The sequence below is a fragment of the Chiloscyllium plagiosum genome, unplaced genomic scaffold (assembly GCF_037043375.1).
Source record: "Chiloscyllium plagiosum isolate Xiang-an unplaced genomic scaffold, Cpla_swu_hap1 HiC_scaffold_8, whole genome shotgun sequence".
Lineage (NCBI taxonomy): Eukaryota > Metazoa > Chordata > Chondrichthyes > Orectolobiformes > Hemiscylliidae > Chiloscyllium > Chiloscyllium plagiosum.
Window position 1 is genome coordinate 6,837,031 of NW_028270146.1, and position 26,967 is coordinate 6,863,997.

At 50.5% G+C, this 26,967-nt stretch overlaps 1 protein-coding gene across 3 annotated transcripts; it reads right to left on the reverse strand.

The window, feature by feature from the left end:
* On the reverse strand, positions 1-26,751 carry LOC122553331 (uncharacterized). Of its 3 annotated transcripts, XM_087989563.1 has the most exons (5): positions 17,499-17,790; positions 17,118-17,397; positions 13,480-13,661; positions 11,213-12,084; positions 1-3,263 (listed from the first exon to the last, which is right to left on the reverse strand). In XM_087989563.1, the coding sequence occupies exons 3-5, from the start codon at positions 13,650-13,652 to the stop codon at positions 748-750; spliced, it is 3,561 nt and encodes a 1,186-aa protein (XP_087845689.1). In that variant the 5' UTR covers positions 13,653-13,661; positions 17,118-17,397; positions 17,499-17,790; the 3' UTR covers positions 1-747. The 3 variants fall into 3 exon arrangements, with proteins under 3 accessions (XP_087845689.1, XP_087845690.1, XP_043552827.1); XM_087989564.1 differs by lacking the exons at positions 17,118-17,397; positions 17,499-17,790 and adding an exon at positions 26,712-26,751; XM_043696892.2 differs by having other exon boundaries at positions 17,118-17,790.
* Positions 26,752-26,967: the final 216 nt, after the last annotated feature.

Sequence of the window (26,967 nt, forward strand, 5' to 3'; positions counted from 1 at the left end):
TGAAAATTATGTTTAATTTATTTTCACTTTTAAAATCCATCTACCGTTTCAAAAAAAAAACACATACTAAAAGAAAGTTACAAATTGATGAATTCAATGTCTTATTTCTACTACAGTTCTCAGAAGCACTGCTGAATTCAGCTTTCAGTTTGACCAACACAGTGCATGGGGGCTCAGAGCTGTTGTCTGCTGGTTCAAAGCTCTGTCCAGCTGTCATCGCCTCCTCCACACACCTTCCATCCCTCAATCACTTCCAGGTGTCCATATCCATGGGCGGCCAGCTGGGTACAGGTTACAGAGAGCACCGTGAGTAAAGTTCCCCGGATATGGCTGTGTAGCCAACACGAGAGAGTGTCTATCCAACCGCACCAAGTGAGATCTGGGCAGTGTCTCCCTGTGACACAGATCATTTGGTAACGTTCAGAGTCTGATATCACTCGAACTGAGGGAGGAGGATTCTGAACATCAGTTGTGTGGGACCTGAAGTGTTAACTCTTTTCCCCCTCTGTCCACTGATGCCGCTAGCTGCTGAGTTTCTCCAGCATTTTCTGTTTTTGTTTGAGATCTGTAGCGATTTCAGGTACTTTGCTGGCAGCCAGGAGTAGGGTGTGTCTGAAAAGTTCTTTGTCGAACTACAGTGAGCTGCTGAACACATTGCGAGACAGGGAAAGGACTGGGGAAGGCCTCAGCAGGAACTCCCTCTGCCCTGGAGGTTATATACACCCGGGGTTCCGAGGCTCCAGACTCTCAATCGCAGAGGCTGTCGTCCGAGTCACTGTCCCCGTCCAGGGGAAGCTGCAGAACGCTCACAGCCTCGTCCAGCTCCTGTTGTAGCTGCTCCAGGTCCTGCTCACTCGGGAGGCACACATCCGGCGTCTCTGAGGAACATGACTCGGCTGCTTCCTCCCACTTGCCGGAGGGCAGAGGGGGCTTCTCCTGCACCGAGGACCCCACTCCCCCAGCGAACCGGCGACGCCTCTGCTGCAGGAACAGGAGCGCCGCCTCCTGGACAACCTGAGAACAGTCGGCGGTGCCAAACTCGGGCCCGTTGACACTGATGTGCATGAGGCTGTTGAGGAGCTGAGTGCTGGGCTCGGTGAGGAAGAAGCGGCTGCCTCGGAGCCGGGCAGTGATCCTCCGGAGAGCCCCTAGGCCGCGCTCGGACCAGCTGTTGGTGATGGGCATGGAGAGGGAGACCTCTGCCAGGGGCAGGAGGGCAGCACACGATCGGTGCAGCTCACTCTTGAGGGTGAAGAGTCGGCGGAGGCACCACTCAGTCACAGTCACCCGGGTATCGGTCAGCACCGAGTCCGGCACATTGTTCTTCCAGGTGTGCAGGTCGAACTTGAGCTTGGCCCACTCTCCGAGGAGCCGGGTTAGCTTAGTCTCTCCACCCTCCGCTTCCCGGTAGAAGTGGGCGGCCAGTGCCCGCATCTCGGGCTGACCGTACTCAGCAAAGTCCGCCGACTCCGGTGACGGCACCAGCAGTGGGTTGAAGATGGAGAAAGCGGAGACCAGTGGCAAGGACGCTCCAAACCTGCGCTGCAAGTCGGCCTTGATAGCCGTCACGTAGGCGTCGAGCAGGGAGCACAGCTCGGCCTCTTGCTCTGGGCTGGGTGGCGGCAGACCAGCTGAGGCCAGGCGCCCAGAGGGCAGGAGGTCGGCCTGGAGCCTGCTCAGGGCCTCCCTGGAACCTGCCGCCTCGTTCAGCTTGTAGACGGTGTACTTGATGGAAGGCTCCAGGGTGAAGTAATTCACCGTGCCCTTGCGAAAGACCTTGCTGAGGCCAGCCAGGATGGGAGAGACTTCCTGCAGGATGTAGAGGGCCCCAGCAAAGCGCACGCTCCTCAGCTGGGTCACTAGGCCACAGGCTGTAGCGTCGGCCTGCTCCAGCTGGCTCAGGGCCTGCAGTAGGGCTGCGTAGTCGTTGTAAGCCCCTTCCACTGAGGCCTGCAAGGAAAGCCGTCTCCTCCGGCAAGCCCTCTTCAGCCTACGCAGCAGAGCCGCCTTCAGCCGCCCGCTGGGCAGGGCCTTCTCCAGCCTGACACTGAGGTAGGCCTCAGCCAGGACTGGGCACTTCTCCAGCAGCTCCCACAGCTGCTCCAGGTAGGATTCCACCCTGAGGAGGTAGCGACAGTCCGGGCAAGACGAGGCTCCCGCCAGCATCAGGCGGTGACACAGGCAGTGGAAGGCGATGAGGGACGGGTTGAGTTCCTGCAGCCTGGTGGCCACCCCAACACGCTCCGAGGTCATGACCTCGCCACCGTCAGTCACCAGTGAGGCCATACGCTGGACAGGCAGCTCCAGCCGGGCCATGGTGCGGCTGATCAGTCCAGCCAGCTCCTCAGACGGGTCAGTCTCTGGGCTGAAGCGGGCGGCCTGCACGAAGAGGAAGCTGGTCGACACCTCGGCCGTCTTGGGGTCGACGTACTGGACAAAAGCCATCAGGGCGGCTGAGTCCTCAGCCTCAGCGCCTGGGCAGCCAGTCACCCGGTCGCACAGCAGGCCATAGCAGCCGGCCTGCCTGACCCGAGCCACCAGGCGGTTACGGATCACCTGCCCCAGCGAGACAAACACCTCACGCAGGGTGTCCGGTCGGCGGAAGTGGGTGGCCCCTTTCAGGCCGGCCTCGGCTAACAGCCTCAGCACTGACAGCAGCTTGGCAGTGGGCAGCTCCTCGCGGGCTAACCAGTAGGCAGCCAGGAAGAGCGCGTGGAGAGCCGCGCCCTCCTCTTTCTCCTTCTCCGCCATCTCCCTCTCGGACATACGGCCAGTCAGCTCTGCGTGCACTGCAGCCGCGTGCTGCTGAGATTCGGCATGGACCTGCAGCGCTGACTTCTTGTAGCGGACGGCAGGAGTGCCGTTGAACACCTTGGTCTTGTTCTGCTTGTTCTGGGTGTCGTGCCGGCGGCACAGGTAACAGTACATACCCTGGCCCTCTTCGTACAGCAACCAGTAAATACCCGTCCGCTCGCAATACGTCAGGTCCCTGTCCGACAGCCACTTGTGAACAAACTTGTCTCCCCTCCTGTAGTCAGGCTGCACCCGCTCACAGGCCAGCCGCTGGCATTTGTAGTGGGCGTGAACCTGTGCTGAGTCATACTGCGCAAAGACCTCACGGAATGCAGCCTCCAGCTCCGCGACCTGCCCGTCCTGGCTCTCGCTCGCCTCCTGCTGGTGTTTACCAGAAGGCAAGTCCTCCCCTCCTGCTGGCTGAAACAATGACGATGGCGACGGGCTGATGCAGTCAGCGTCAGGAGAATCTACAGGACAAGACACACAAAGGCAACACCGTGAGTATCACCGGAAAATATCCGGGAACAGCAGGAAGGAGTTGCCTGCTCTTCCACCAACGATGTTTGGATTGTATTCCCTGTCACATCTTACCTCAAGGAATAATGGAAGAATTGTCTTATCACAGGGTTACAGGGCGCGACAGGGTATACGGAGGGAGGATGCTACCCCCAAAATGGGTAGAAAATCACGGGACAAAGTTTCAGAATTAAGGGTCAGACCATCTTGGAGTAAAATGATGAGAAACCTCTTCACTCAGAGAGTGGTGAACTTCAGAAATTCTCTACCCCAAAAGGTTATGGAAGCTCAGTCACTGAAGAAGTTCAAGACAGAAATGGATATGTTTCTCCTTTTTAAAAACAAAAAGCAACAAAGTGACAGTGCACGTAAACAGTGTTGAAATGGAATCGCGGCAATTATCGCATTGAACGGCTGAGTGCACTCAAAGGGCTGAAGGGCCTCACCTGTTCGTATTTTATAGAATCCCTACAGTGCAGGTAGAGGCCACTCAGCCTATCGAGTCCATACTGACTCTACGAAGAGCATTCTACCCACCTCCCCTACCCTATCCCTGTAACCCTGCATTTCCCATAGCTAAACCACCTAGCCTGCATGCCCCTGTACACTATGGGGCACTATGTACACTATGTACACTAGCTTAATCAATCCACCCTAACCTGCAGGTCTTTGGGCTGTGGGAGAACCAGACTATCCAGACAAGGGGAGCACATCCAAACCTGCTCGCACATCCAAACCTGCTCAGACAAGGGGAGCACATCCAAATTCCACACAGAGAGCCACCCAAAGTTGGAATCGAACCTCTCCCCCTGGCGATTTTTGAACGGTCAGCAAGTTGATTACCAAACAGGCCAAGAACAATCCTATTAGAGACAAAAAAAACTCTGCAGATAGTGGATTCCACAGTAGACAGGCAGGAGGCTGGAGAAACACAGCAAGCCAGGCAGCATCAGGAGGGACAGGCAGGAGGCTGGGGGAACACAGCAAGCCAGGCAGCATCAGGAGGGACAGGCAGGAGGCTGGGGGAACACAGCAAGCCAGGCAGCATCAGGAGGGACAGGCAGGAGGTTGGAGGAACACAGCAAGCCAGGCAGCATCAGGAGGGACAGGCAGGAGGTTGGAGGAACACAGCAAGCCAAGCAGCATCAGGAGGGACAGGCAGGAGGCTGGGGGAACACAGCAAGCCAGGCAGCATCAGGAGGGACAGGCAGGAGGCTGGGGGAACACAGCAAGCCAGGCAGCATCAGGAGGGACAGGCAGGAGGCTGGAGGTACACAGCAAGCCAGGCAGCATCAGGAGGGACAGGCAGGAGGTTGGAGGAACACAGCAAGCCAGGCAGCATCAGGAGGGACAGGCAGGAGGCTGGGGGAACACAGCAAGCCAGGCAGCATCAGGAGGGACAGGCAGGAGGTTGGAGGAACACAGCAAGCCAGGCAGCATCAGGAGGGACAGGCAGGAGGTTGGAGGAACACAGCAAGCCAAGCAGCATCAGGAGGGACAGGCAGGAGGTTGGAGGAACACAGCAAGCCAGGCAGCATCAGGAGGGACAGGCAGGAGGTTGGAGGAACACAGCAAGCCAGGCAGCATCAGGAGGGATAGGCAGGAGGCTGGGGGAACACAGCAAGCCAGGCAGCATCAGGAGGGACAGGCAGGAGGTTGGAGGAACACAGCAAGCCAGGCAGCATCAGGAGGGACAGGCAGGAGGCTGGGGGAACACAGCAAGCCAGGCAGCATCAGGAGGGACAGGCAGGAGGTTGGAGGAACACAGCAAGCCAAGCAGCATCAGGAGGGACAGGCAGGAGGCTGGGGGAACACAGCAAGCCAGGCAGCATCAGGAGGGACAGGCAGGAGGCTGGGGGAACACAGCAAGCCGGGCAGCATCAGGAGGGACAGGCAGGAGGCTGGGGGAACACAGCAAGCCAGGCAGCATCAGGAGGGACAGGCAGGAGGCTGGGGGAACACAGCAAGCCAGGCAGCAACAGGAGGTGAAGTCAGGCTTTTGGGTATAACCCTTCTTTAGGGCTGGGGGTGGATGTGGGGGGAGCTGCAGATAAAGGGGGTGCTGGGGGCGGGTGGTGAAGTGGGGATAGGTGAAGACAGGTAGAGGGTACGACCTGGTTGGTCAACGGGAGGGATGAATCCGGTTGGTGGCAGGGAGGAGTGGAAGGGAGGGGGAGGGGCTGGGAAGGGAGTTGGGGGATGGGAAGGGAGGTTATTTGGAATTAGAGAATTCAATGTTGAGTCTCAAGACTGTAGGCTGCCCAGGCGGAAGATGAGGTGTTGTTCCTCCAATTTACACTGTGGTTCATTGTAGCAACCGACGAGGTCAAAGATGGTCACATCAGAAAGGGAGTGGGACGGGGAATTGAAATGGGCGGTGACTGGGAGGTCCGGTCGGCCTCTGTGGGCTCGGCCGAGATGCTCGGCCAACCGTCCCCTAAGTTTACGTTCAGTCTCCTCGATGTAGAGAAGACCACAGCGGGAGCACCTGATGCAGTAAACTAGGTTGGAGGAGAGACAGGTGAACCTCTGTCTGACCTGGAAGGGCTGTTTGGGGCCCTGGATGGAGGTGAGGGCGTTTGGTGTGCTGACAGGTTTTGCATCTTTTCTGGTTGCAGGGAAGGTACCCAGGGGGTCGGTGGGGGGAGGGGGTTGGTTAGTGGGGAGGGTGGCACAAACCAAGGACTGGCAAAGGGAACAGTCCTTGCGGAAGGCAGAGAGGGGTGGGGAGGGGAAGAGGTTCTTGGTGATGGGGTCTAGTTGAAGTTGGTGGAGTACATGTAAATCCTGTCCCTCAGGATTCCCTCCAACAACTTGCCCCCCACCGATGTCAGGCTCACTGGTCTATACTTCTCTGGCTGGTCCTTACCACCTTTCTTATATAGTGGCACCACGTTAGCCAACCTCCAGTCTTCTGGCACCTCAGCTGTGACTGTCGACAAATATCTCAGCAAGAGGCCCAACAATCACTTCCCTAGCTTCCTAGAGTTCTAGGGTCCACTTGATCAGTTCCTGGGGATTTATCCACTTTAACACGTTTTAAGAAATCCAGCACTTCTTCCTCTATAATATGTACATTTTTTATGATGTCACCATCTATTTCCCCACATTCTGTAACTTCCATGTCCTTGTCCACAGTAAACACTGATGCAAAATACTTGTTTAGTATCTCCCCCGTCTCCTGTTGTTCCATACATAGGCTGCCTTGCAGATCTTTCTGGGGCCCTATTCTCTCCCTAGTTACCCTTTTGTCCTTAATATATTTATAAAATCCCTTTGGATTCTCCTTAATGCTGTTTGCCAAAGCTATCTCATGTCCCCTTTTTGCCCTCCTGATTTCCCTCTTAAGTATACTCCCACTACTGCCTTTATACTCTAAGGATTCACCCGATCTCTGCTGTCCAAAACTGACATATGCTTCCTTCTTTTTCTTAACCAAAGCCTCAATTTCTCTAGATTGAGCTAACTTTGTGAACTGTTGCTGTAGGTAGGAGCATCCACAAGCCCTTTGGGAGGGAATTCTAGGGTTTTGACTCAGCAATACTGAAGGAACGGCGAAATACTTCCAAGTCAGGATGGTGAATGGCTCGGAGGGGAACTTGCAGGGGCTGGTGTTCCCATATATCTGCTGCCCTTGTCCTTCTAGGTGGAAGCAGTCATGGGTTTGGAAGGTGCTGTCTGAGGGTCTTTGGTGAGTTTCTGCAGTGCATCTTGTAGATGGTACTCACTGCTGCTACTGAGTGTCGGTGGTGGAGGGAGTGGGTGTTTGTGAATGCGGTGCCAATCAAGCGGCTGCTTTGTCCTGGATGGTGAAAAACTTCTTGAGTGTTGTTGGACATGGCCCCATCCAAGGCAAGTGGGGAGGATCCATCACACTCCTGACTTGTGCCTTGTAGATGGTGGTCAGGGTTTGGAGTCAGGAGGTGAGTTACTTACTACAGGACTCCTCGTCTTTGACCTGCTCTTAGAAGCATAAAATCCTTACAGTGTGGAAAGAGACCATTCAGCCCATAGAGACCACACTGACACTCCGAAGACCATCCTGCCCAGACCCAAACCCCCTATCCTAACCCCGTAACGCTGCATTTCCCTCAGCTAACCTTGTACCATCGGTATTTTTATGGCAAGTCAATGCTGAAGACTCTGACAGTAACACTGTCTGTAAGGTTTGGCTCCGTGTGTTGGACCATTGCACACTATTGCTCGACTAGTCCGAGATACAGCTCTCCCAGTTTTGACCTTAGCCCCTAGATAATGGTCAGGAGGGTTTACAGAGTGACAGGGCTGAGGTTGCTGTTGGCGTGCCCAAGCTTAATGCCAATGGCCAGTCCAGTTTCATTTCTCTGTTTAGATTTTGTAGCGCTTTGATGCAACTAAGTGACCAAGTAACGATAATCAAACACACTCGTCATTCTTACCACCACTGAGACAAGCATTCAATTCTAGATTACTCAGTGAATTTAAATTTCACCAGCTGCTGAAGGCACAGGAGCAGCAGTAGGCCATTCAGCCCATCAAGTCTGCTCCACCAATCAATAATATCATGACTGATCTGATATCCTTTAACTTCACGTTTCTGCCTTTCCCTCTCTTGGTTCCCTGAAAAATCTGTCTATCACAACCTTGACCATAGTTAATGACCCGGCCTTGGCACTCCTCAGCAGCCAAGAATTCCACACATTCAATCCCCTCAGAGAAGAAATTCCTCAACTCGGTCTTACTGTGAGATTATGCCTTCTGGTCCTAGAAACTCCCACAAGCAGAAAAACCTTTCTGCATCTACCTTGTCAAGCTCCTTGTAAAGAGTCATTACACCCGAAATGTTAACTCTGCACGTTCTCCCGTATCTGCATGGGTTTCCTCCGGGTGCTCCAATTTCCTCCCGCAGTCTAAAGATGTGCAGGTCATGTGGATTGGCTATGATAAATTACCCCATAGTGTTCAAAGATGTGTAGGTTAGGTGCTTTAGCCATAGGAAATGCGTTGATAGGTAGGGGAATGGGAATGGGTAGATGCTCTTCAGAGGGTTGGTATGGACTAGGGCCCTAATGACCTTCTTCCACACTGTAGGGATTCTAAGAAATTTCTCTCCACAGATGCTGCCACACTTTCCAGCAATTTCTGGTTTTGTTGTTAAGAATTTTGTATATTTCAATAAAATGACCTCTCTTTTTCTAAACTCCAATGAGTACAGGCCAACCCACTCAATCCCTCCACATGAGAGTTCCTCCATCCCTGGGAACAGCTGCGTGACCCTTCTCTGGTCTGCCTCCAATGCCAATGTATCTTTCACAAATAATGGGTCCAAAACTGTCCACAATATTCCAGTTGAAGTCTAACTGACGCCTTATATAGCTTTAACAAGACCTCTCTGTTTTTATACTTCACTCCCTTTTAATGAAAAGCCAACATTCCATTTGTCTTACCCGTAACCTGCTGAGCTTGGACATTAACCGTCTGAGACTCATGTGCAAAGACTCCCTAATTAATTTGTGCTGTAGCTTTCTGCAAATCACCCCCCAGTTCAATTGTATTCTGCTCCTCTATTCTTCCTGTCGAAGTACAAAACATCACATATCCCACACTATATTCCATCCACCTGCTTACTTACCCTGCCTTTCTCCCTCTATTAACTGTGAGTCATCTTCACCTTCCCACCTGCTGTTGTGTCATCTGCAAATCTGGTGATCGCATATTTTACCATCCGAGCCATTAAAACATTTTAGAAACAACTGTGGCCCCAACACTGATTTTTATGGATTCTGTCCTGAAAACATCCTCTTTATCCCAACTATGTCTTCTATTAATTATGATGTGGAGGTGCCTGTGTTGGACCGAGGTGGGCACAATTAAAAATCACACAACACCAGGTTATAGTCCAACAGGTTTAATTGGAAGTGCAAGCTTTCAGAGTGCTGCTCCTTCGTCAGGTAACTAGTGGGGCAGGATCACAGGACACGGAATTTTAGTAAACGATTAAAGTGTCATACAACTGATGTGATGTATAGAATTAACCTAGATTGCTGTTACGTCTTTAATCACTTATAATGGGGATGCAGATTTCAATCAATTCTTATGTAAATTTCAGAACATCTTTCAATTCACAGTCCCGAGATAACTTAAGGTTTTATCAGTATATAAATAAAAAATACTTCAGCTCAGACAATGCATTAAAGATGTGAGGTTAGAGTATGTTCAATTTGCAAAGTAGGAATTTATAAAATGTCACACAGACTGACCGCCTACAGATTGTGTGCTTTTTGAACAAAATAGAATGTACCTGCAAATCTGCAACTGCAAGCTCAAAGTTGGAATACAGACAGACTCTTACCTCACATCTTTAACTCATTGTCCGAGTTGAGATGTCACTTTTTTTATATACTCATAAAACCTTAAGTTATCTCGGGACTGTGAATTGAAAGATGTTCTGGAATTTACATAATAATTGATTGAAATGTCAATCCCCATTCTAAGTGATTAAAGATGTAACAGCAATCTAGGTTTGTTCAATATATCATATCAGTTGTATGACACTTTGATCTTTTACTATAATCTCTGTGTCCTACGATCCTGCTCCACTAGCTACCTGATGAAGGAGCAGCGCTCCAAAAGCTTGTACTTTCAAATAAACCTGTTGGACTATAACCTAGTGTTATGTGATTTTTAACTTCTATGAATTAGCCAGCTCTCAGGCCGTACTAACTTAAATAGGAGAAAGTGAGGACTGCAGATGCTGGAGATCAGAGCTGAAAATGTGTTGCTGGATAAGGGCAGCAGGTCAGGCAGCATCCAAGGAGCAGGAGAATTGACATTTCCGGCATAAGCCCTTCTTCAGGAATGAAAGAGGGGCTTATGCCCGAAACGTCGATTCTCCTGCTCCTTGGATGCTGCCTGACCTGCTGCGCTTTTCCAGCAACACATTTTTCAGCTCGTACTAACTTAAGTCCTCAGCTTGAAGTGGAGGGATACAGGGCTCAGAAAACAACCAGATGCCCAGGCTGCCTGTGTGGGAGAGCAGGCCATTGGTTATCGCTGACTTAAGGCAGGCCTTAAACGATAGGGAAATGTTAGGAACTACGCAGAAGCTGCCAGCAGCAAGAACAATCAATGCATTCGGAGTCAAACATTGCAGTGAGTTTATCTAAATAAATCCACAATCAGATAACCAAAAACATAGTTAAAGGTAAGTTTTAAAGAATGTGTTAAAGAAGCATTCCAAGAGGCAGAGGAAGAGAGAATTCTCGATAAAAAAACAAAGGAACTGTGGATACTGTAATCAGAAACAAAAACAGAAGTGGCTGGAAAAGCTCAGCAGGACTGACAGCACCTGTGAAGAGAAATCAGAGTTATTGTTTGAGGCCCGGTGACCCTTCCTTGGAACTCAGTTCTCTCTATAGATGCTGCCAGACCTGCTGAGCTTTCCCAGCTATTTCTGTTTTTGTTTCCATGTTAAGAGAAAATTCTAGGATTTGTGACACAAGTAACCAAAGGCACAGCTGCCAATGGTGCAGTGAATAGAATTATGGGATGCTGTCATTAGAAGACTGCACATACATTTCGGCGAGTTGAGAGGCTGGAGACGATCACAGAGATCAGGAGGGATGTGAACTTGGAGAGGTCAGAGAGCGAAGGAATGCAGGTTCTACCTGGAGAACAACCGGCTGTCTTCAGGTATGGGACCCAAAGCTCAGGATTAGCTGAGGTCCTGGCGGATGTGGAGTTTCAACCAGTGCAGTTCACAGCCAGCTCCCCCCCACACCCATCCCCCATCTCACTATCAAGTGACCCTTACCCCAGCCCCAAACACTAAAACCATTCGTTGCCCCTCAGGCTCTTCTTAGCTCCCCTACAGCCGCAGCCCCTCCCCATTGCTCAAGCCCCAGGCTTTTCAGACACTCACGGCCACAGACACTGCAGGCAAACTTCCTTCGCTTGGCAATGCCAAAGCTGCTGGAGGTCTCGACCGTATCCCCGCTGGCATCAATGGTCAGCGTCAAGGCAACTGGAGGCTGCTCATCCAGGCTGGTACTGTCCTGTTGGTCGAGTGGTGAGAGGAGGGGCTCAGTCCCCGAACTCTGGACCCCCTCGGGTTTCTCTGCCTCCTCGCCGGGCTCCGAAGGGTCAGCGAAGGTCCGGCTCTGTGAGGTGATCCCATGGGGGAGCGCTCCACTGGCGTGGGAGTACAAGTGATCGCGCAGACTGCTTCGCACGCTGAACCGCTCTCCACAGTAGTGGCACGAGTAGAGTTTGTGGTGTTTGCCCCGCTTGAAGTTGAGGCCGGGGACCTGCAGCCCAGCTGAGGGTCCGCCCCGGGAACCCGCCGACAGGTTCTGGCTGTGATCGTCCGACACTAGCTGTCCAGCAGAGTCCTGGCTGCTAGCCGTGATCACCGGGGCGCGGGCGTACCGATGCTCGGGGATGTTGGACGGCACACCAACTGATACTTGGCAGAGTGGGTCTGCGCCCTGGCTCGACGCGCCACTCCGACTGCTGGAAGGCTGGAGGTCCCTCACGGTCAGCTTCTGGGAGCCAGAGATCTGGATGCCGTACAGGTTGGGCGACTGCAGAGGCAGCACGTCAGGATGCTGGACGAAGACCTGCCCAGCGTGGCCCGCCTCATGGACCAGGTTGTAGGCATGCAGGAAGCGGATGCCCTCCTCCAGGCGGTTTGGATCCACGGGCTGTTTCGGACCTTTGCCTGTGTACATCAGGTGCAGCAGGTAGCTGAAGATGTCTGGCTGTATGTCCACTGGCTGGACCTTGATATAGTCGCTGTCGGGCAAAACAGAAGCCAAAGAGTTAAACTCCCGCTGCGCGCTCTCTTCAAAACTTACTCCAAAAGCGTCAACCCACACCATCACACCGGAGACACCAAACAGAGAGAGAGGTCAAACCAAACGCCTCAAGTGGGTGTAAGAGAACAGACCGCTGTGATTTCAATGCAGAGCAGCGTTCTCTCTGGTGTCCTAGCCTCAGTCTTACCATCAACCAGGATAATCAGGCCCCTGTCATATCGCTGGATGGGAGGTTGCTGTGCACTAAGCTGTTGACTACATTTTCTTCCTGTGACGCACATTGGGATGGCGTGGAATCGTGAAACTGCTTTGGAAATGCAGGCTTTGCAAAGTGATAGTCGTCTTTGTCTCAGTGGACATAGCTTGATCCCTCATTAAAGCGACACAACTAGGGGAGGGCATGGTCTAGTGGTATTATTGCTTTATTGTTAACCCAGAGACCCAGCTAATGTTCTGGGGACACTGGTTCAATTCCGCCAGATGGTGGAATTCAAATTCAATAAAAATCTGGAATTAAGAATCTAATGATGACTATGTTCATTGTCGATTGTCAGAAAAACTCATCTGGCTCCCTGATGTCCTTTAGGGGAAGAAAATCTCAATCTTCTACGGTCTTGCCTGCATGTGACTCCACACCCACAACAATATTGTTGACTCCTAACTGCCCTCTTGGCAATTAGGGATGGACAATAAATACTGGCCTGGCCAGCCTCATCCCGTGAATGAATAAAAATTGGAGGTGGGCCAATCTAGAGCCACTGCTGCGTATCAGACCATGTGGAGTAAGAGGGCGCCCGGGTGGTGACTTGTATCAGCTCAGAAATTGAACCTATACCATGGGGCTGCATCGAAAGCCAGCCATGCAGCTAACTGCTCCCATACTGGAACAGTTCAAAGCAGCAGTCATTGTCCTGCCAAATAGGGCAAGAGGATAGGGCAGCACTTAGTCAGGTATTAGACAAATAAACTCAGGATTTAGAAGCTGGGGATGTAAGGGTAGCCTCCAACCCCAAACTAACCAATAACAGAATGAGGAAGAGATCAAAGGTGAGGGAGATGAAGGGAGGGAGAGAGACAGGCAGAGAGAGACAGGCAGAGAGAGCGAGAGAGAGAGAGAGAGACAGGCAGAGAGAGCGAGAGAGAGAGACAGGCAGAGAGAGAGAGAGGCAGAGAGAGAGAGACAGAGAGACACAGAGAGAGAGAGAGAGGCAGAGAGAGAGAGAGAGACAGGCAGAGAGAGACAGACAGGCAAGCAGAGAGAGAGAGGGAGAGAGACGGACAGGCAGAGAGAGAGAGAGAGAGAGAGAGAGAGGGGGGGGAGAGAGAGAGGGAGAGAGACAGACAGACAGAGGAAGAGATAGATGTCTCTTACCTTGACTGATGAATAAAAATCATTTTGAAGTAATTGGAAAATGCAGCCAGCACTGATCGATGAGCTTTGAAGTGAATGTCCCCAACTGCAACGGTGCAGTCACACAGGAAACCAAACTCCCTCTGGATATTCAACTGTTGCAGCAGCACCAGTCCATGATTAGCTACATCCATGATGCAGCTCTGTAGGATACAACAAAGGTTGATTAACAATCCACTTCTGTTGGCTAGAGGCTGCAGCATACCCTGGAACACAGCAACTCTGGTACTGGGGCAAGGACTGGGGGGTAGAAGGTTAAATCTCACCACAACAATACAATTTGTAAAACTGATTTCTACAATATCATCTTCAAGAAGTCAGTACAATCAAGATGCAGCCCGACTGCGACAGAGTACAACAGCTTCACCAGAATCCTTCAGATTCCAGAACCTCCTGTCCTTATCCAACCATCCAAACTCTGACCTCCATTCCTTAGTAGTACCCAGTTAACCCTCAACTTCCCTCTGGAACAGGCAAATAAATCCTGGCACTGCCCACAGCACCACAGTCACAGAATTGTACAGCATGGAAGCAGACCCTTTGGTCCAATTCATCCATGGCGACCAGATATCCTAAATTAATCTAGTCCCATTTGCCAGCACTTGGCCCATATCCCTCTAAACCCTTCCTATTCATGTACCCATTCAGATGCATTTTAAATACTGTAATTGTACCAGCCTCCACCACTTCCTCTAGCAGCTCATTCCATACACGCACCATGAAGAAGTTTCCCTTTCGGTCCCTTTTAAATCCTTCCCCTCTCACTTTAAACCTATGCCCTCTGGTTTTGGGTCTCCCTAACCTGGGAAAAACGCCTTTACTATCCACCCTATCCATGCCCCTCATGATTTTATGAAGCTCTATAAGATCATCACTCCAATGTTCCAGAGAAAATAGTTGAAACTTTATTGCTGGAACAGCACAGCAGGTCAGGCAGCATCCAGGGAACAGGAGATTCGACGTTTCGGGCACAGGCCCTTCTTCAGGAATTCCTGAAGAAGGGCCTGTGCCCGAAACGTCGAATCTCCTGTTCCCTGGATGCTGCCTGACCTGCTGTGCTGTTCCAGCAATAAAGTTTCAACTTTGATCTCCAGCATCTGCAGACCTCACTTTCTCCAGAGAAAATAGCCCAGTCTATTCAGCCTCTCCCTATAACTCAAATCCTCCTGATAAAGTATTGGGGAAATAATAGCTAAATCCTCCATTTTGTAAGTCTCCTTTTTGTGATAATAACTTGCCTTTTAAAATGGCTAAGCACAGTGACCATGAGAATGGAACAAGGACTGCATGAATCCTGGCATAAACCAGTCAGTGAAGGAACAGACAAGGACAGAGAAAAAATGCATTAGATTCTGGTGACTTTGATGACATTGGGGGGTGAAAATGTGTTGCTGGAAAAGCGCAGCAAGTCAGGCAACATCCAAGGAGCAGGAGAATCAACTTTTCGGGCATGAGCCCTTCTTCAGGAATGAAGGAATTTACTTTGGGAGCAGAAGGTTTTCATGCTGACACTGTTTTGTCTCTGGGAAAGCGACCAAGACGATCTAAACATCTCAATGCCTTTTTGTATTTGGCTTATCAAAGTGCCCAAATGATGGGAAAAGTTGGGTATGTGCTCAACTTTTGCCACCCGATTCACAGGGGGTTATCCCTCTTTAGCCTCTCTCTTTTAGCTGGCCTGAGGTGGCCAAACAACTAATACGCTGGACCTCCTGGGATAAAATTGAGCAATGGCAGTCAGTAGGTATGAAATGACCCTGGTCTGGGATTGGTAGCAATCTGGCTACAACAGATCCCATATACCCCCTTTCCTGGTAGTCCTTAATAATACTATTAATGACATTATTTGTTTTAGTAAAAATGGGAGCATCTCTAGTGGCTTATATATGGGGACTAGTCGATGCTGTTTAACTATCCCATGGATTGAACCAAACCAAAATTTAACTAAATTTGGTTATTTTCTGTTTGATTGGTCCTCTGTTCTTAACAGAACATCACGGTCCCTTTAGAAGGGCCCTAATTCCAGGGCATGGAAAGATGGATATTCTGGCCTAACCGCCTATAACGGCACCTATTTTGTTTGCGGGTTCAAGGCCTACCCATGGCTCCCCTCAAACGAATGGGGATCATGTCATATCGGGTATGCGGTTCCCCTTATTCGGGTTTTAGACAGGTTGCCTTCACCTCCGAGGATGAAGAGGTACCTCCCTGATCTTCTCATGTTTATTGGGATGGATCCCCCCCACTGGCTTTCATTGACAGGGAACCAAATTAGGTAGATTAAGAATAATACTGGAAATTGTCGCCAATAATACTGCAGATACCATGACTAATATCATGCTGATATGGTCGCGATCAGGACAGTGACCCTTCAGAATCATTTGGTCTTGGACTTTCTACTAGCTGAGGAGGGTGGCCCTTGTGCATTGTAGGAAAGGAATGCTGCACCTACATTTCTGACAGATTCTCCCCAGGCACATTAGCCAGGAGGTCCAGAAACTTAATGTAATGGATCATGATAAGATCAGTAGTTTTACTGGATGGTGACCATTTAAAGGTCTCTTTGGGAGTATTGGTGGCATTTCTTTTTCATTTTGGGACTTTATTACTTAATGTAATTGTCTGCATTCTTGCATTCAAATGCTTATGGTCACTGATATCTTGATTGCTTTTGTCGTAAACTTTAGGAATGGCCCAGTTGATCATGAAATGATCAAAAGGAGGGAATGATAAAGTATTGGGGAAATAACAGCTAAAATTCTCAATTTTGTAAGTCTCCTTTTTGCAATAATAACTTGCCTTTTAAAATGGCTAAGCACAGTGACCATGAGAATGGACCAAGGAATATATGAATCCTGGCATAATCAAGTATCTGTCTGTTTCCCAAACAGGCGCTATAACGGAATATTGATTGTAACCTAGGTATTATCTCAGTGATGCAAATAACACCACATTAACAGTATTGTTTATTTTGTGTGAGAAACAACACTAATGTATGAATTACCTCAAGAGAACCTAATTAAGACTAGAAGCATTATATGGTGGGAATCAGAGCAAAATGATATGATTACGCAAAATAAGGGTACAAATTATGCTGCCACTTTAAGATTTAGAAATGTTTTGAGCTTATTCAGGGTCATCTCTTTGATACCCTGAGTTTTGCTAATTGATCTGCCAGCCGGCCTGATAACAATAAAAGAGTGCTATTTTGCAACCTTCAAGAGGTCCGAGAATTTTTAAATTTACACTCTAACCCTGGCAACATCCGTATAAATCTTTTTTGACCCCCCTCAAGTTTAGCAGCATCCTTCTTATAGCAGGGAGACCAGAATTACACACAATATTCCAAAAGTGGCCTAACCAATTTCCTGTACAGTTGCAAAGTGACTTCCCAACTCCTATACTCAATGCACTGACCAATAAAGGAAAGTGTACCAAACGCCTTCTTCACTATCCTATCTACCTGTGACTCCACTTTCAAGGGACCATGACCCTGCATTCAAAGTCTCTTTGTTCAGCAACAATCCCCAGGACCTTCAGATTAAGTGTATAAGTCCTGCCCTGATTTGCCTTTCCAAAATGCAGCATCTCTCATTTACCTAGATTAAACTCTAACTGCCACTCTTTGGCCCATCGGATCAAGGTCCTGTTGTGCTCGGCAGTAACCTTCTTCGCTGTCCACTGCACCTCCAGTTTTGGTGTCATCCGCAAACGTGCTGTTCCTGGTGCGAGTACCCCAGGGTTACTCCTTTGAAGAGGAGCAGGGTATTCTCCCCTTGTGCTGGGACCCCTTCATCAAAATCGGTTGACTGCACTTCAAAATGACTTCTGAAAACTGTTTGGGAGATTGTGCTAGGTGCTACAAAGATGCAATGCTGTCTTTGTTTACAGTAAAGGAAAGGAAGTTAGGAGTATACCATTGGTTATACAGATATAGGAATCAGCAGCCCACTCCAACATTCAGTAAAATCACTGCTTACCTGGTTTGTGATTTTTATTCCACTCTGCTGTCTGCCACCCCCCCACCCAATGGTGCCATTGCTCAAGGGTTGATAGAGCCACCACACAGTTCACTACACAAGAAAGTGAGTACTGCAGATGCTGGAAATCAGAGTCAAAAAAAGAGTGGTGCTGGAAAAACACACCAGGTCAGGCAGCATCTGAGGAGCAGGACAGTCGACATTTCGGGCGTAAGCCCTTCATCAGGAATGTTGGGGGTTTGGGAAGGGGGCTGAGACATAAATAGGAGGGTGAGGCTGGGGCTGGGGGGGGGGAAGGTAGTTGGTTTCCTCATCTCTCCTCCCCCCACCTCATCCCAGATCCAACCCTCCAACTCGGCACCGCCCTCTTGAATTGTACCACCTACCCATCTTCCTTTCCACCTTTCCTCTGCACCCTCCTGCCCGACCTATCACAATTAATCCCCACCTTCATCTACTACTGCCTTCCCAGCTACCTGCCCCACCAGCCCCACCTCCAATCTCCCATTTATCACTCAACCCCCTTCTCCGCCCCAACATTCCTGATGAAGAACTTATGCCTGAAATGTCAACTCTCCTGCTCGTCGGATGCTGCCTGACCTGCTGTGCTTTTCCAGCAACACACATTTCAACACAGTTCACTACAGAGTGACCTTGTTTTATTAGAAACTTGTGCATCAAACTATTACCTTACAAGCCTGTAGTCACTAAACTAGAGAAATGCTCCTGTGTACTGAGTGAACCAGTAGCTGGGTGACAAGCTAGAGTCGGAAGCAGTGTGTCAGATGTATACGAGGGCACCAGCATCTGTGAACTACAGTGCGGGGGTTGGGCAGATTGCCATGAGAAATTGGTTATTCAACTCAACTTCTGTTAAAAATCATTCTTACAGATATACACATGACACCAGGTTTCACTGCTCATTCCTTGGTTTTATCAGACTGAGCAGCTTGCTCAGTCAGGTCAGTGGGCAGTTACTAGTCAGCCGCATTGCACAAAAGTCACATGTAGGTCAGACCAGTTCAGGGCTGCAGATTCCCTTCCTAATGAATCAGGTGGGTTTTTAATAACAATTCAACAGTTTTCATAGAATCCCTACAGCAAGGAAAGAAACCATTTGGCCCATCAAGTCTGCACCATCTCTCTGAAGAGCATTCCATCCAGACTCAGCCTCCGCCCCCCCCCCCCCCTCGCCCCTCGCCAAGCATCCCTGTAACCTCACATTTAGAGCTAAAGAGGCTTACAGCATGGAAACAGGCCCTTCAGCCCAACTTGCCCATGCTGCCCAGTTTTCACAATTAAACTAGTCCCATTGTCTAAAACAATCAGAGGTAAAACAAGCAAAGGGTTGCAATCCTGCAAATAAAAGCAACTGCACCCACGCCCCCAGCAACTCACGCATCAATTTCTATCAGTTGCTGCTGTGGTTACCTCTGGCTGTGTGGTGAGATTCAATAAGCCCCATTTCGAAGGGGCTGAGAAACCACATTTTGAGTGCTTGCAGCTAGTACATATTGGTTCAGGGAGCTGTGCATGTAATTATACCACACAATGTTAAACTCAACCCAGAATCTCTTCCTCCCCCCCCCAATAATGGCCAGACTAAAACCCACCTAAAACTTGACTGCTGTAAAGTTTGCTCTAGTTAAGGGAGGGGGTGGCAGCTTACTGGGGTCAGCCAGAATGCAGGTTTGAGATTACAATCATACTGAATCACAGGGCAACTAGAGCTGCTGAATGCCTGTGCTCCTCGGTAAGGCCACAACAATTGTTAAGTCTTTACCCTTCATCGCCTCAGGGCTCTCTGAACTCCAAGTTGACTTCCGACCCCATACACTGTTCTCCATTGCAGACACAAGCAGTTTTCACTTCTGCGACATGGTAGGACTCAGCCCCTGTCTCAGCTCAGCTGTTGCTGAAACCCTCATTCCTGTCTCCTTTAGCTCCATATTACTCCAGCGCTTCCCCAGCTGCTCTCCAATGCCCAACTCCAAACTCTCATCAAACATACCGCAGCAATCCTTGCATGGGGTGAAGCTAATAAATTTGTGGATGTGGTGCCAGTCAAGTGGTCTGCTTTGTCCTGAATGCTGTTCAGCTTCTTGAGTGTTGTTGGAGCTGCACCCATCCAGGGAAGTGGGAAATATATTTCATCCCACTCCTGACTTGTGCCTTGTAGATGCTGGACAGGTTTTGGGGAGTCAGAAGGTAAGTTACTCATTGCAGTATTTCTAGCTTCTGACCTGCTCCTGTGGCCACACTATTTGTACGACGAGTTCAGCGCAGGTTCAGGTCCACGGTAACTCCCTGTCGAGATGCTTGAAATCATCCAGGACAAAGCAGCCACTTGATTAGCACCACATCGACAAGCATCCACTCCCTCTATCACCGACACAGTGTGTACCATCTGCAAGATGCACTGCAGAAACTCACTGATGATCCTCAAACAGCGCCTTCTAAACCCACAACTGCTTCCATCTAGAAGGACAATAGCAGCAGATAAATGGGAACACCACCCCCTGCAAGTTCCCCTCCGAGCCATTCACCATCCTGACTTGGAAATGTATCGCCGTTCCTTCACAGTCGCTGGGTCAGAATCCTGGAATCCCCTCCCTAAGGGCATTGTGGGTCAACCCACAGCACGTGGACTCCAGCGGTTCAAGAAGACAGCTCACCCCCACCTTCTCAAGGGGCAACTAGGAACTGAAAAACTCAATGACACCCACATCCCCTGAATGAATAAAACACCACTGAAGGCACGAGTTGGAAAAGCACGGCAGGTCAGGCAGCATTTGAGGAGAAGGAGAATCGATGTTTCGGGCATAAGCCCTCATCAGGAATGAGCCTCATCTGCAATCATCACTTTCTCCTAGAAGGCAGGGGTTGCCCAATGAATCTGTTCCCTCATCCTAAATGATCATGGCTGATCCTCTATCTCAGCAACACACTACTGTTCTCTCTCTCTTGATATTCCTCAACCCCTTTAGCCTCATAACCACTAATAACTAAGTGCCCTGGTGCTCCCTGATCAATACTGGGCTCCTAATTAAATTTTTAAACTGTTATCCATTTTCATCAAGTCATAGAGATATACAGCACAGAAACAGACCCTTCGGTCAAACTCATCCATGCCAACCAGATAGCCTAAACTAATCTAGCTCCCATTTGCCAGCACTTTGCCCATATCCCTCTAAACTCTTCCTATTATATACCTAACCAGATGCCTTTCAAATGCTGTCATTGTACCACCTTCCACCACTTCCTCTGGCAGCTCATTCCATATTTGCACCATCCTCTGGGTGAATAAATTGGCCCTTAGGTGCATTTTAAATTTTTCCCCTCTCACCCTAAATCTTTGCTCTCTAGTTCTGGACTCCCCCACCCCAGGGAAAAGACTTTGTTTATTTACCCTAAACATGCCCCTCAGGATTTTATAAACCTGTATAAGGTCACCCCTCAGCCTCTGACGCTCCAGGGAAAACAGCCCCAGCCTGTTCAGCCTCTCCCTGTAGCTCAAATCCTCCAACCCTGGCAACATCCTTGTAAATCTTTTCTGAACGCTTTCAAGTTTCACAACATCCTTCCGATAGAATTGCACACAATATTCCAAAAGTGGCCTAACCAGTGTCCTGTACAGCTGCAACATGACCTCCAAATTCCTACAAAGGAAAGCATACTAAATGCCTTCTTCACTATCCTATCTACCTGCGACTCCACTTACAAGGACCTATGAACCTGTACTCCAAGGTCTCTCTGTTCAGCAACACTTCCCATTAAGTGTATAAGTCCTGCTCAGATTTGATTTTCCAAAATGCAGCACCTCACATTTATCTGAATTAAATTCCCTCTGCCACTCCTCAGCCCATTGGTCCATCTGATGAAGATCCCATTGTACTCTGTGGTAACCTTCTTCACTGGAGAAAGTGAGGTCTGCAGATGCTGGAGATCAGAGCTGGAAATGTGTCGCTGGAAAAGCGCAGCAGGTCAGGCAGCATCCAGGGAACAGGAGAATCGACGTTTCGGGCATAAGCCCTTCTTCATGGCTTATGCCCGAAACGTCGATTCTCCTGTTCCCTGGATGCTGCCTGACCTGCTGCGCTTAACCTTCTTCACTATCCACCACACCTCCAATTTTGGTGTCATCTTCAAACCTATTAAATATACTTCCTATATTCACATCAAAGAAAGAAACAAAGAAAGGTTTACAGCCCAGGAACAGGCCCTTTGGCTCTCCAAGCCTGAGCTGATCTAAATCCACTGGCTAAACCTGTCGCCCAATTCCTAAGCATCTGTATCCCTCTGCTCCCCACCTACTCACGCATCTGTCCAGATGCACTTTAAATGAATCTACTGTGCCTTCCTGTACCCACCTCTGCTGGCAACGCATCCCAGGCACCTACCACCCTCTGTGTGAAGTACTTTCCACATGTTTCCCCCTTAAACTTTCCATCTCTCATCTTGAATGCGTGACCTCTCGTTATTGAATCCCTCACCCTCCTAGGAAAAAGCTTATCTCTATCTACCCTGAGTACACCATTCATTATTTTGTAAATCTCAATCAGATCCCCCCTCAATTTTCTTTTGTCTAATGAAAACAATCCTAACCTACTCAACCCCTCTTCATAGCTAGCACCTTCCATACCAGGCAATATCCTCGTAAACCTTCTCTGCACCCTCTCCGAAGCGTCCACATCCTTTTGGTAATGTGGTGACCAGTATTCTAAATGCGGCCGAACCAATGTCTTGTACAATTTTAACAAGACCTGCCAGCTCTTATACTCAATATCCCGTCCGATGGAGGCAAGCATACTATATGCTTTCTTGACCACTCTATCCACCTGTGCAGCAGCCTTCAGGATACAATGGACCTGAACTCCCAGATCTCTCTGCTCATCAACTTTTCCCAAGGCTCTTCCATTTACAGTATAGTTTGCTCTAGAATTAGACTTCCCAAAATACATCATCTCACATTTGCCTGGATTGAACTCCTTCTGCCAATTCTCCGGCCAACTCTCCAGTCTATCTATAATTTTCCTGTATTCTTTGACAGACCCCTATGCTTTCTGCTACTCCACTAATCTTCGTGTCATCTGCAAACTTGCTGATCAGACTAACAATGCTCTCTTCCAGATCATTTATGTATATCAAAAACAACAGTGGCCCCCAGCGCTTATCCCTGTGGAACACCACTGGTCACTTTTCTCCATTTCGAGAAACTCCCTTCAACTACTACTCTCTGTCTCCTGTTGCTTGGTATATGTGACAATAAATTCAATACAATTCAAATTCAATTCAATTCAATTCTCAACCAGTTCTTTATCCACCTAGCTATAACATCCTGCACACCATGTGACTTCACTTTCTCCATTAGTTAACATGGGGAACCTTATCAAATGCCTTACTAAAGTCCATGTACAGAGAAACCGCGATTATCCGAATATTGGATTATCCGAAGGAGATCTTGAGCTCCCGATGGAAATGTTACATCTCAACATATTTCAACCCTGATCATGTCTTTTGTTGACAGGTACAATGATTAAAAACAAACTCGGCCTTATTGAAACGCTGCCGAGAACAGTCCTGAACAGTCCAGTCACTCTCTCCAAATGAATGGCGTCACGCCCTCGAGGTCATCCCCCCCACCAACTTTCCCTGGAGTTCTACACAGACGTGTACCCTAAACCCCCCCTCTTCCCCAGATACCGTACAGGGCAAAGGTGGAACATGTCAAAAAGTTACAGTAAAAAGTTTGTGTGCGCGCACTATTTGGAGACTCTCAGCCCCAAAAGCCACCAGCGTCAGCAGTCTTGTTGTTGATGTCAAGTCTGGCTGCCCTGGAGAGGAGGTGGGGGGGCCAGGGGAGGTGTTGGACGGGGTTGGGGGCGCGGGGGTGGTGTTGGATGGAGCTTGAGTGTTGGACGGAGGAGGCACTTTTGGATGGGGTTTGGGGGGGGCAGGGGTGGTATTGGACGGGGTTTGGAAAGAGGGCGCGGACGGTGGGGGGTGGTGTTGGACACGTTTGGGGGCTGTGGCCAGGGGGCGGTGTTGGACGGGGTTGGGAATGTGGCCAGGGGGCGGTGTTGGAGGCTGTGGCTAGGGGGCGGTGTTGGACGGGGTTGGGGGCTGTGGCCAGGGGGCGGTGTTGGAGAGGGTTGGGGGCTGTGGCCAGGGGGCGGTGTTGGACAGGGTTGGGGGCTGTGGCCAGGGAGCGGTGTTGGAGGGAGTTGGGGGGGGGGCAACAGGTGAGGGGGACGGTGTTCGACAGGTTTGGGGTGCTCGTGCAGAGAGTGGCGTTGGATGGGGCGGGGGGGCAGAGGGCGGTGTTGGGCGGGGTTTGGGGGCAGATGGGATGGGCAGTGTTCGACAGATTTGGGGGGCACTGTTGGAAGGGATTGGGGGAGGGCTGGGGGTGGTGTTGGATCGGTTTGGGGGATGGACGGAGGTGGGGGCTCACATGTAGTGTGCTGCTGCTGTCTCATCTCCTGAACAGGGAGCAGACGTAACAGAAAACTCCGAGCCCTAGAGAGGACATTGAATTAATTAACCAAATAATCAATTATCCGAATGAACTAGTGCCCGCCCATCTTGTTCAGATAATCGAGGTTCCTCTGTATAGATATCTACTGCCCTTCCTTCATCTATCGACTTGGTTACTTCCTCAAAGAACTCTTTTACATTGGTATGGCACGATCTACCCCACACAAAACCATTTTGCCGCTCACTGATAAGTCCATTCTTTTCCAAATATAAATAGATTTCATCCCTTGGCACCTTCTCCAGCAACTTTCCCACCACTGAAGTCAGGCTCACTGGTCTGTAGTTATCTGGAATATCCCTACTACCCTTCTCATACAGGGGGACAACATTAGCAACTCTCCAGTCCTCCGTTACCTCACATGTGTTTAAAGATGCTACAAAGATTTCTGTCAGGGCCCCAGTTATTTTGTCTCTCACTTCCCTCAGCAACCTGGGATAGATCCCATCTGGTCCTGGGGATATGTCCACCTTAATATCCTTTAGCCCAAAACATCTCCCCTCCTTATGTCAACATGACCCAGAGTAAACAAACCTCATCACGTCCATCTCTCAGTGAGCACTGATGCAAAGTAATCATTGAGAATCTCACCCATTTTCGCAGGTTCGGCACACAAAGTTCCTTCCTTAACCTTTAGTGGTTCAACCCTTTCTCTAGTTACCCTCTTGCATCTTAGACAAGAATAAAAGGCCTTGGGACTTTGCTTAATTCTGCTCGCTAAAGTTATTTCATTACCGCTTTTAGCCCACTTGATTCCTTGTTTAAGATTGGTCCTACTCTCCTGATATTCCTCCAAGGCCCATTCAGTTCGCAGCTGCCTGGACCTTATGTACGCTTCCCTTTTCCCCTTGGCTAGTTGCACAAGCTGTCATTCATGGTTCACAAATCTTGCCTTTCCTATCCCTTGTTTTCAAAGGGACATGCCTATTCTGCACTATCTTCAACATCCTTTCAAATCCTTCCATGGCCTCACTCTTCCCTATCTCATTCTCTTTGGAATCTCGTTCTCCCACAGTATCCTTTGCGATCTCTCCTCTCTAATTCGGATTAGTGGGAAGAAATGTATCTCGCATTGCATTGCTGGCAGTGCAGTTTGATCAGAAAGTGAGAAAATTACAGTCACATCGACAACATGGTGCTCACTAGCACGTGGTTCATAGATATCATTGCCCACACTACACAGTCACAAACACTCTTTCCACAGCCCCAATGGCTATCCAGACAACGCGGCCCCTTCCATTACTCTTGGGGATGTGGAGACCACCCAACCTCACCTTCAGAAAAAGACCCCCCACCAAACCTCTGGGATATACACACACAATTCCCACCTCAATCAGAGACTCACAGACCCCTTCCCCCCCACCCCCCTTCAGCTCATGCCACATCTGAGGGGGACAGAGACCTTGCCCACCCGTCTCCGTCTCTCCACCCCCTAACCCCATCAGGCCACATGGGCCTGAAAGTGGGGTTACATTTTCTCCCTGGGGGTGGCATGGAGGGTGCCTGGCACAGACCCTGGTCTGTGTGGGGGTGTGTCTCTCTCTCCCTCCTGCCTCTTTCCCCCAGGGGTTGGGGGTTTCTCTGTCTCTCTCCCTCCCCCCCTACAGAGGATGGGGAGTCTCTGCCTCGCTCTCTCCCAGGGAGTGAGGGTTACCTCAGTCTATCTCCTCCAGGAGGATGGGGTATATCTCTGTCTCTCTCCTCCAGGGGTGGGGGGGGTATCTCTGTCTCTCTCCCCCGGGGGTGGGGGGGGTATCTCTGTCTCTCTCCTCCAGGGGTGGGGGGGTATCTCTGTCTCTCCCCCGGGGGTGGGGGTATCACTGTCTCTCTCCTCCAGGGGTGGGGGGTATCTCTGTCTCCCTCCCCCAGGGGTGAGGGGTATCTCTGTCTCTCTCCCCCAGGGGTGGGGGTATCTCTGTCTCACCCCCGGGGGTGGGGGGTATCTTTGTCTCTCTCCCTCGGGGGTGGGGGTGGGGATATGTCTGTCTCTCCCCCGGGGGAGGGGGGGTATCTCTGTCTCTCCCCCGGGGGTGGGGATCTCTCTGTCTCTCTCCCCGGGGGTGGGGGTATCTCTGTCTCTCTCCCCCAGGGGTGGGGGGGTATCTCTGTCTCTCCCCCGGGGGAGGGGGGGTATCTCTGTCTCTCCCCCGGGGGTGGGGATCTCTCTGTCTCTCTCCCCCGGGGGTGGGGGTATCTCTGTCTCTCTCCCCCAGGGGTGGGGGGGTATCTCTGTCTCTCCCCCGGGGAGGGGGTTATCTTTGTCTCTCTCCCCCAGGGGTGGGGGGGTATCTCTGTCTCTCCCCCGGGGGAGGGGGGGTATCTCTGTCTCTCCCCCGGGGGTGGGGATCTCTCTGTCTCTCTCCCCCGGGGGTGGGGGTATCTCTGTCTCTCTCCCCCAGGGGTGGGGGGGTATCTCTGTCTCTCCCCCGGGGAGGGGGTTATCTTTGTCTCTCTCCCCCAGGGGTGGGGGGGTATCTCTGTCTCTCCCCCGGGGGTGGGGATCTCTCTGTCTCCCTCCCCCGGGGGTGGGGATCTCTCTGTCTCTCTCCCCCAGGGGTGGGGGGGTATCTCTGTCTCTCCCCCGGGGGAGGGGGGTATCTTTGTCTCTCTCCCCCAGGGTGTGGGGGTATCTCTGTCTCTCCCCCGGGGGGGTGGGGATCTCTCTGTCCCTCTCTTACCTGTGACCTGGCGGCGGTGCGTAGGTCAGTGACGTCAGGGATACGCCCCGCCCCTCGTTGCGCGTTGACGCCACGCGGGATGACGTCACATGCGGCCCCGGATAAACACCGCCCCATCCCCTCAACCCATCCCCCTCCTCATCTCCCCATCCCCCTCAACCCATCCCCCTCCTCATCTCCCCATCCCCCTCAACCCATCCCCCTCCTCATCTCCCCATCCCCCTCAACCCATCCCCCTCCTCATCTCCCCATCCCC

Coding starts and splice junctions, on each gene's coding strand:
- LOC122553331 (XM_087989564.1), bottom strand. CDS start 13,652: ATGGATGTAGCTAATCATGGACTGGTGCTGCTGCAACAGTTGAATATC. Junction 12,085..13,479: donor ATTTTTATTCATCAGTCAAG/GTAAGAGACATC, acceptor TTTGCCCGACAG/CGACTATATCAAGGTCCAGC. Junction 3,264..11,212: donor TGCCTGCAGTGTCTGTGGCC/GTGAGTGTCTGA, acceptor CTTGTCCTGTAG/ATTCTCCTGACGCTGACTGC.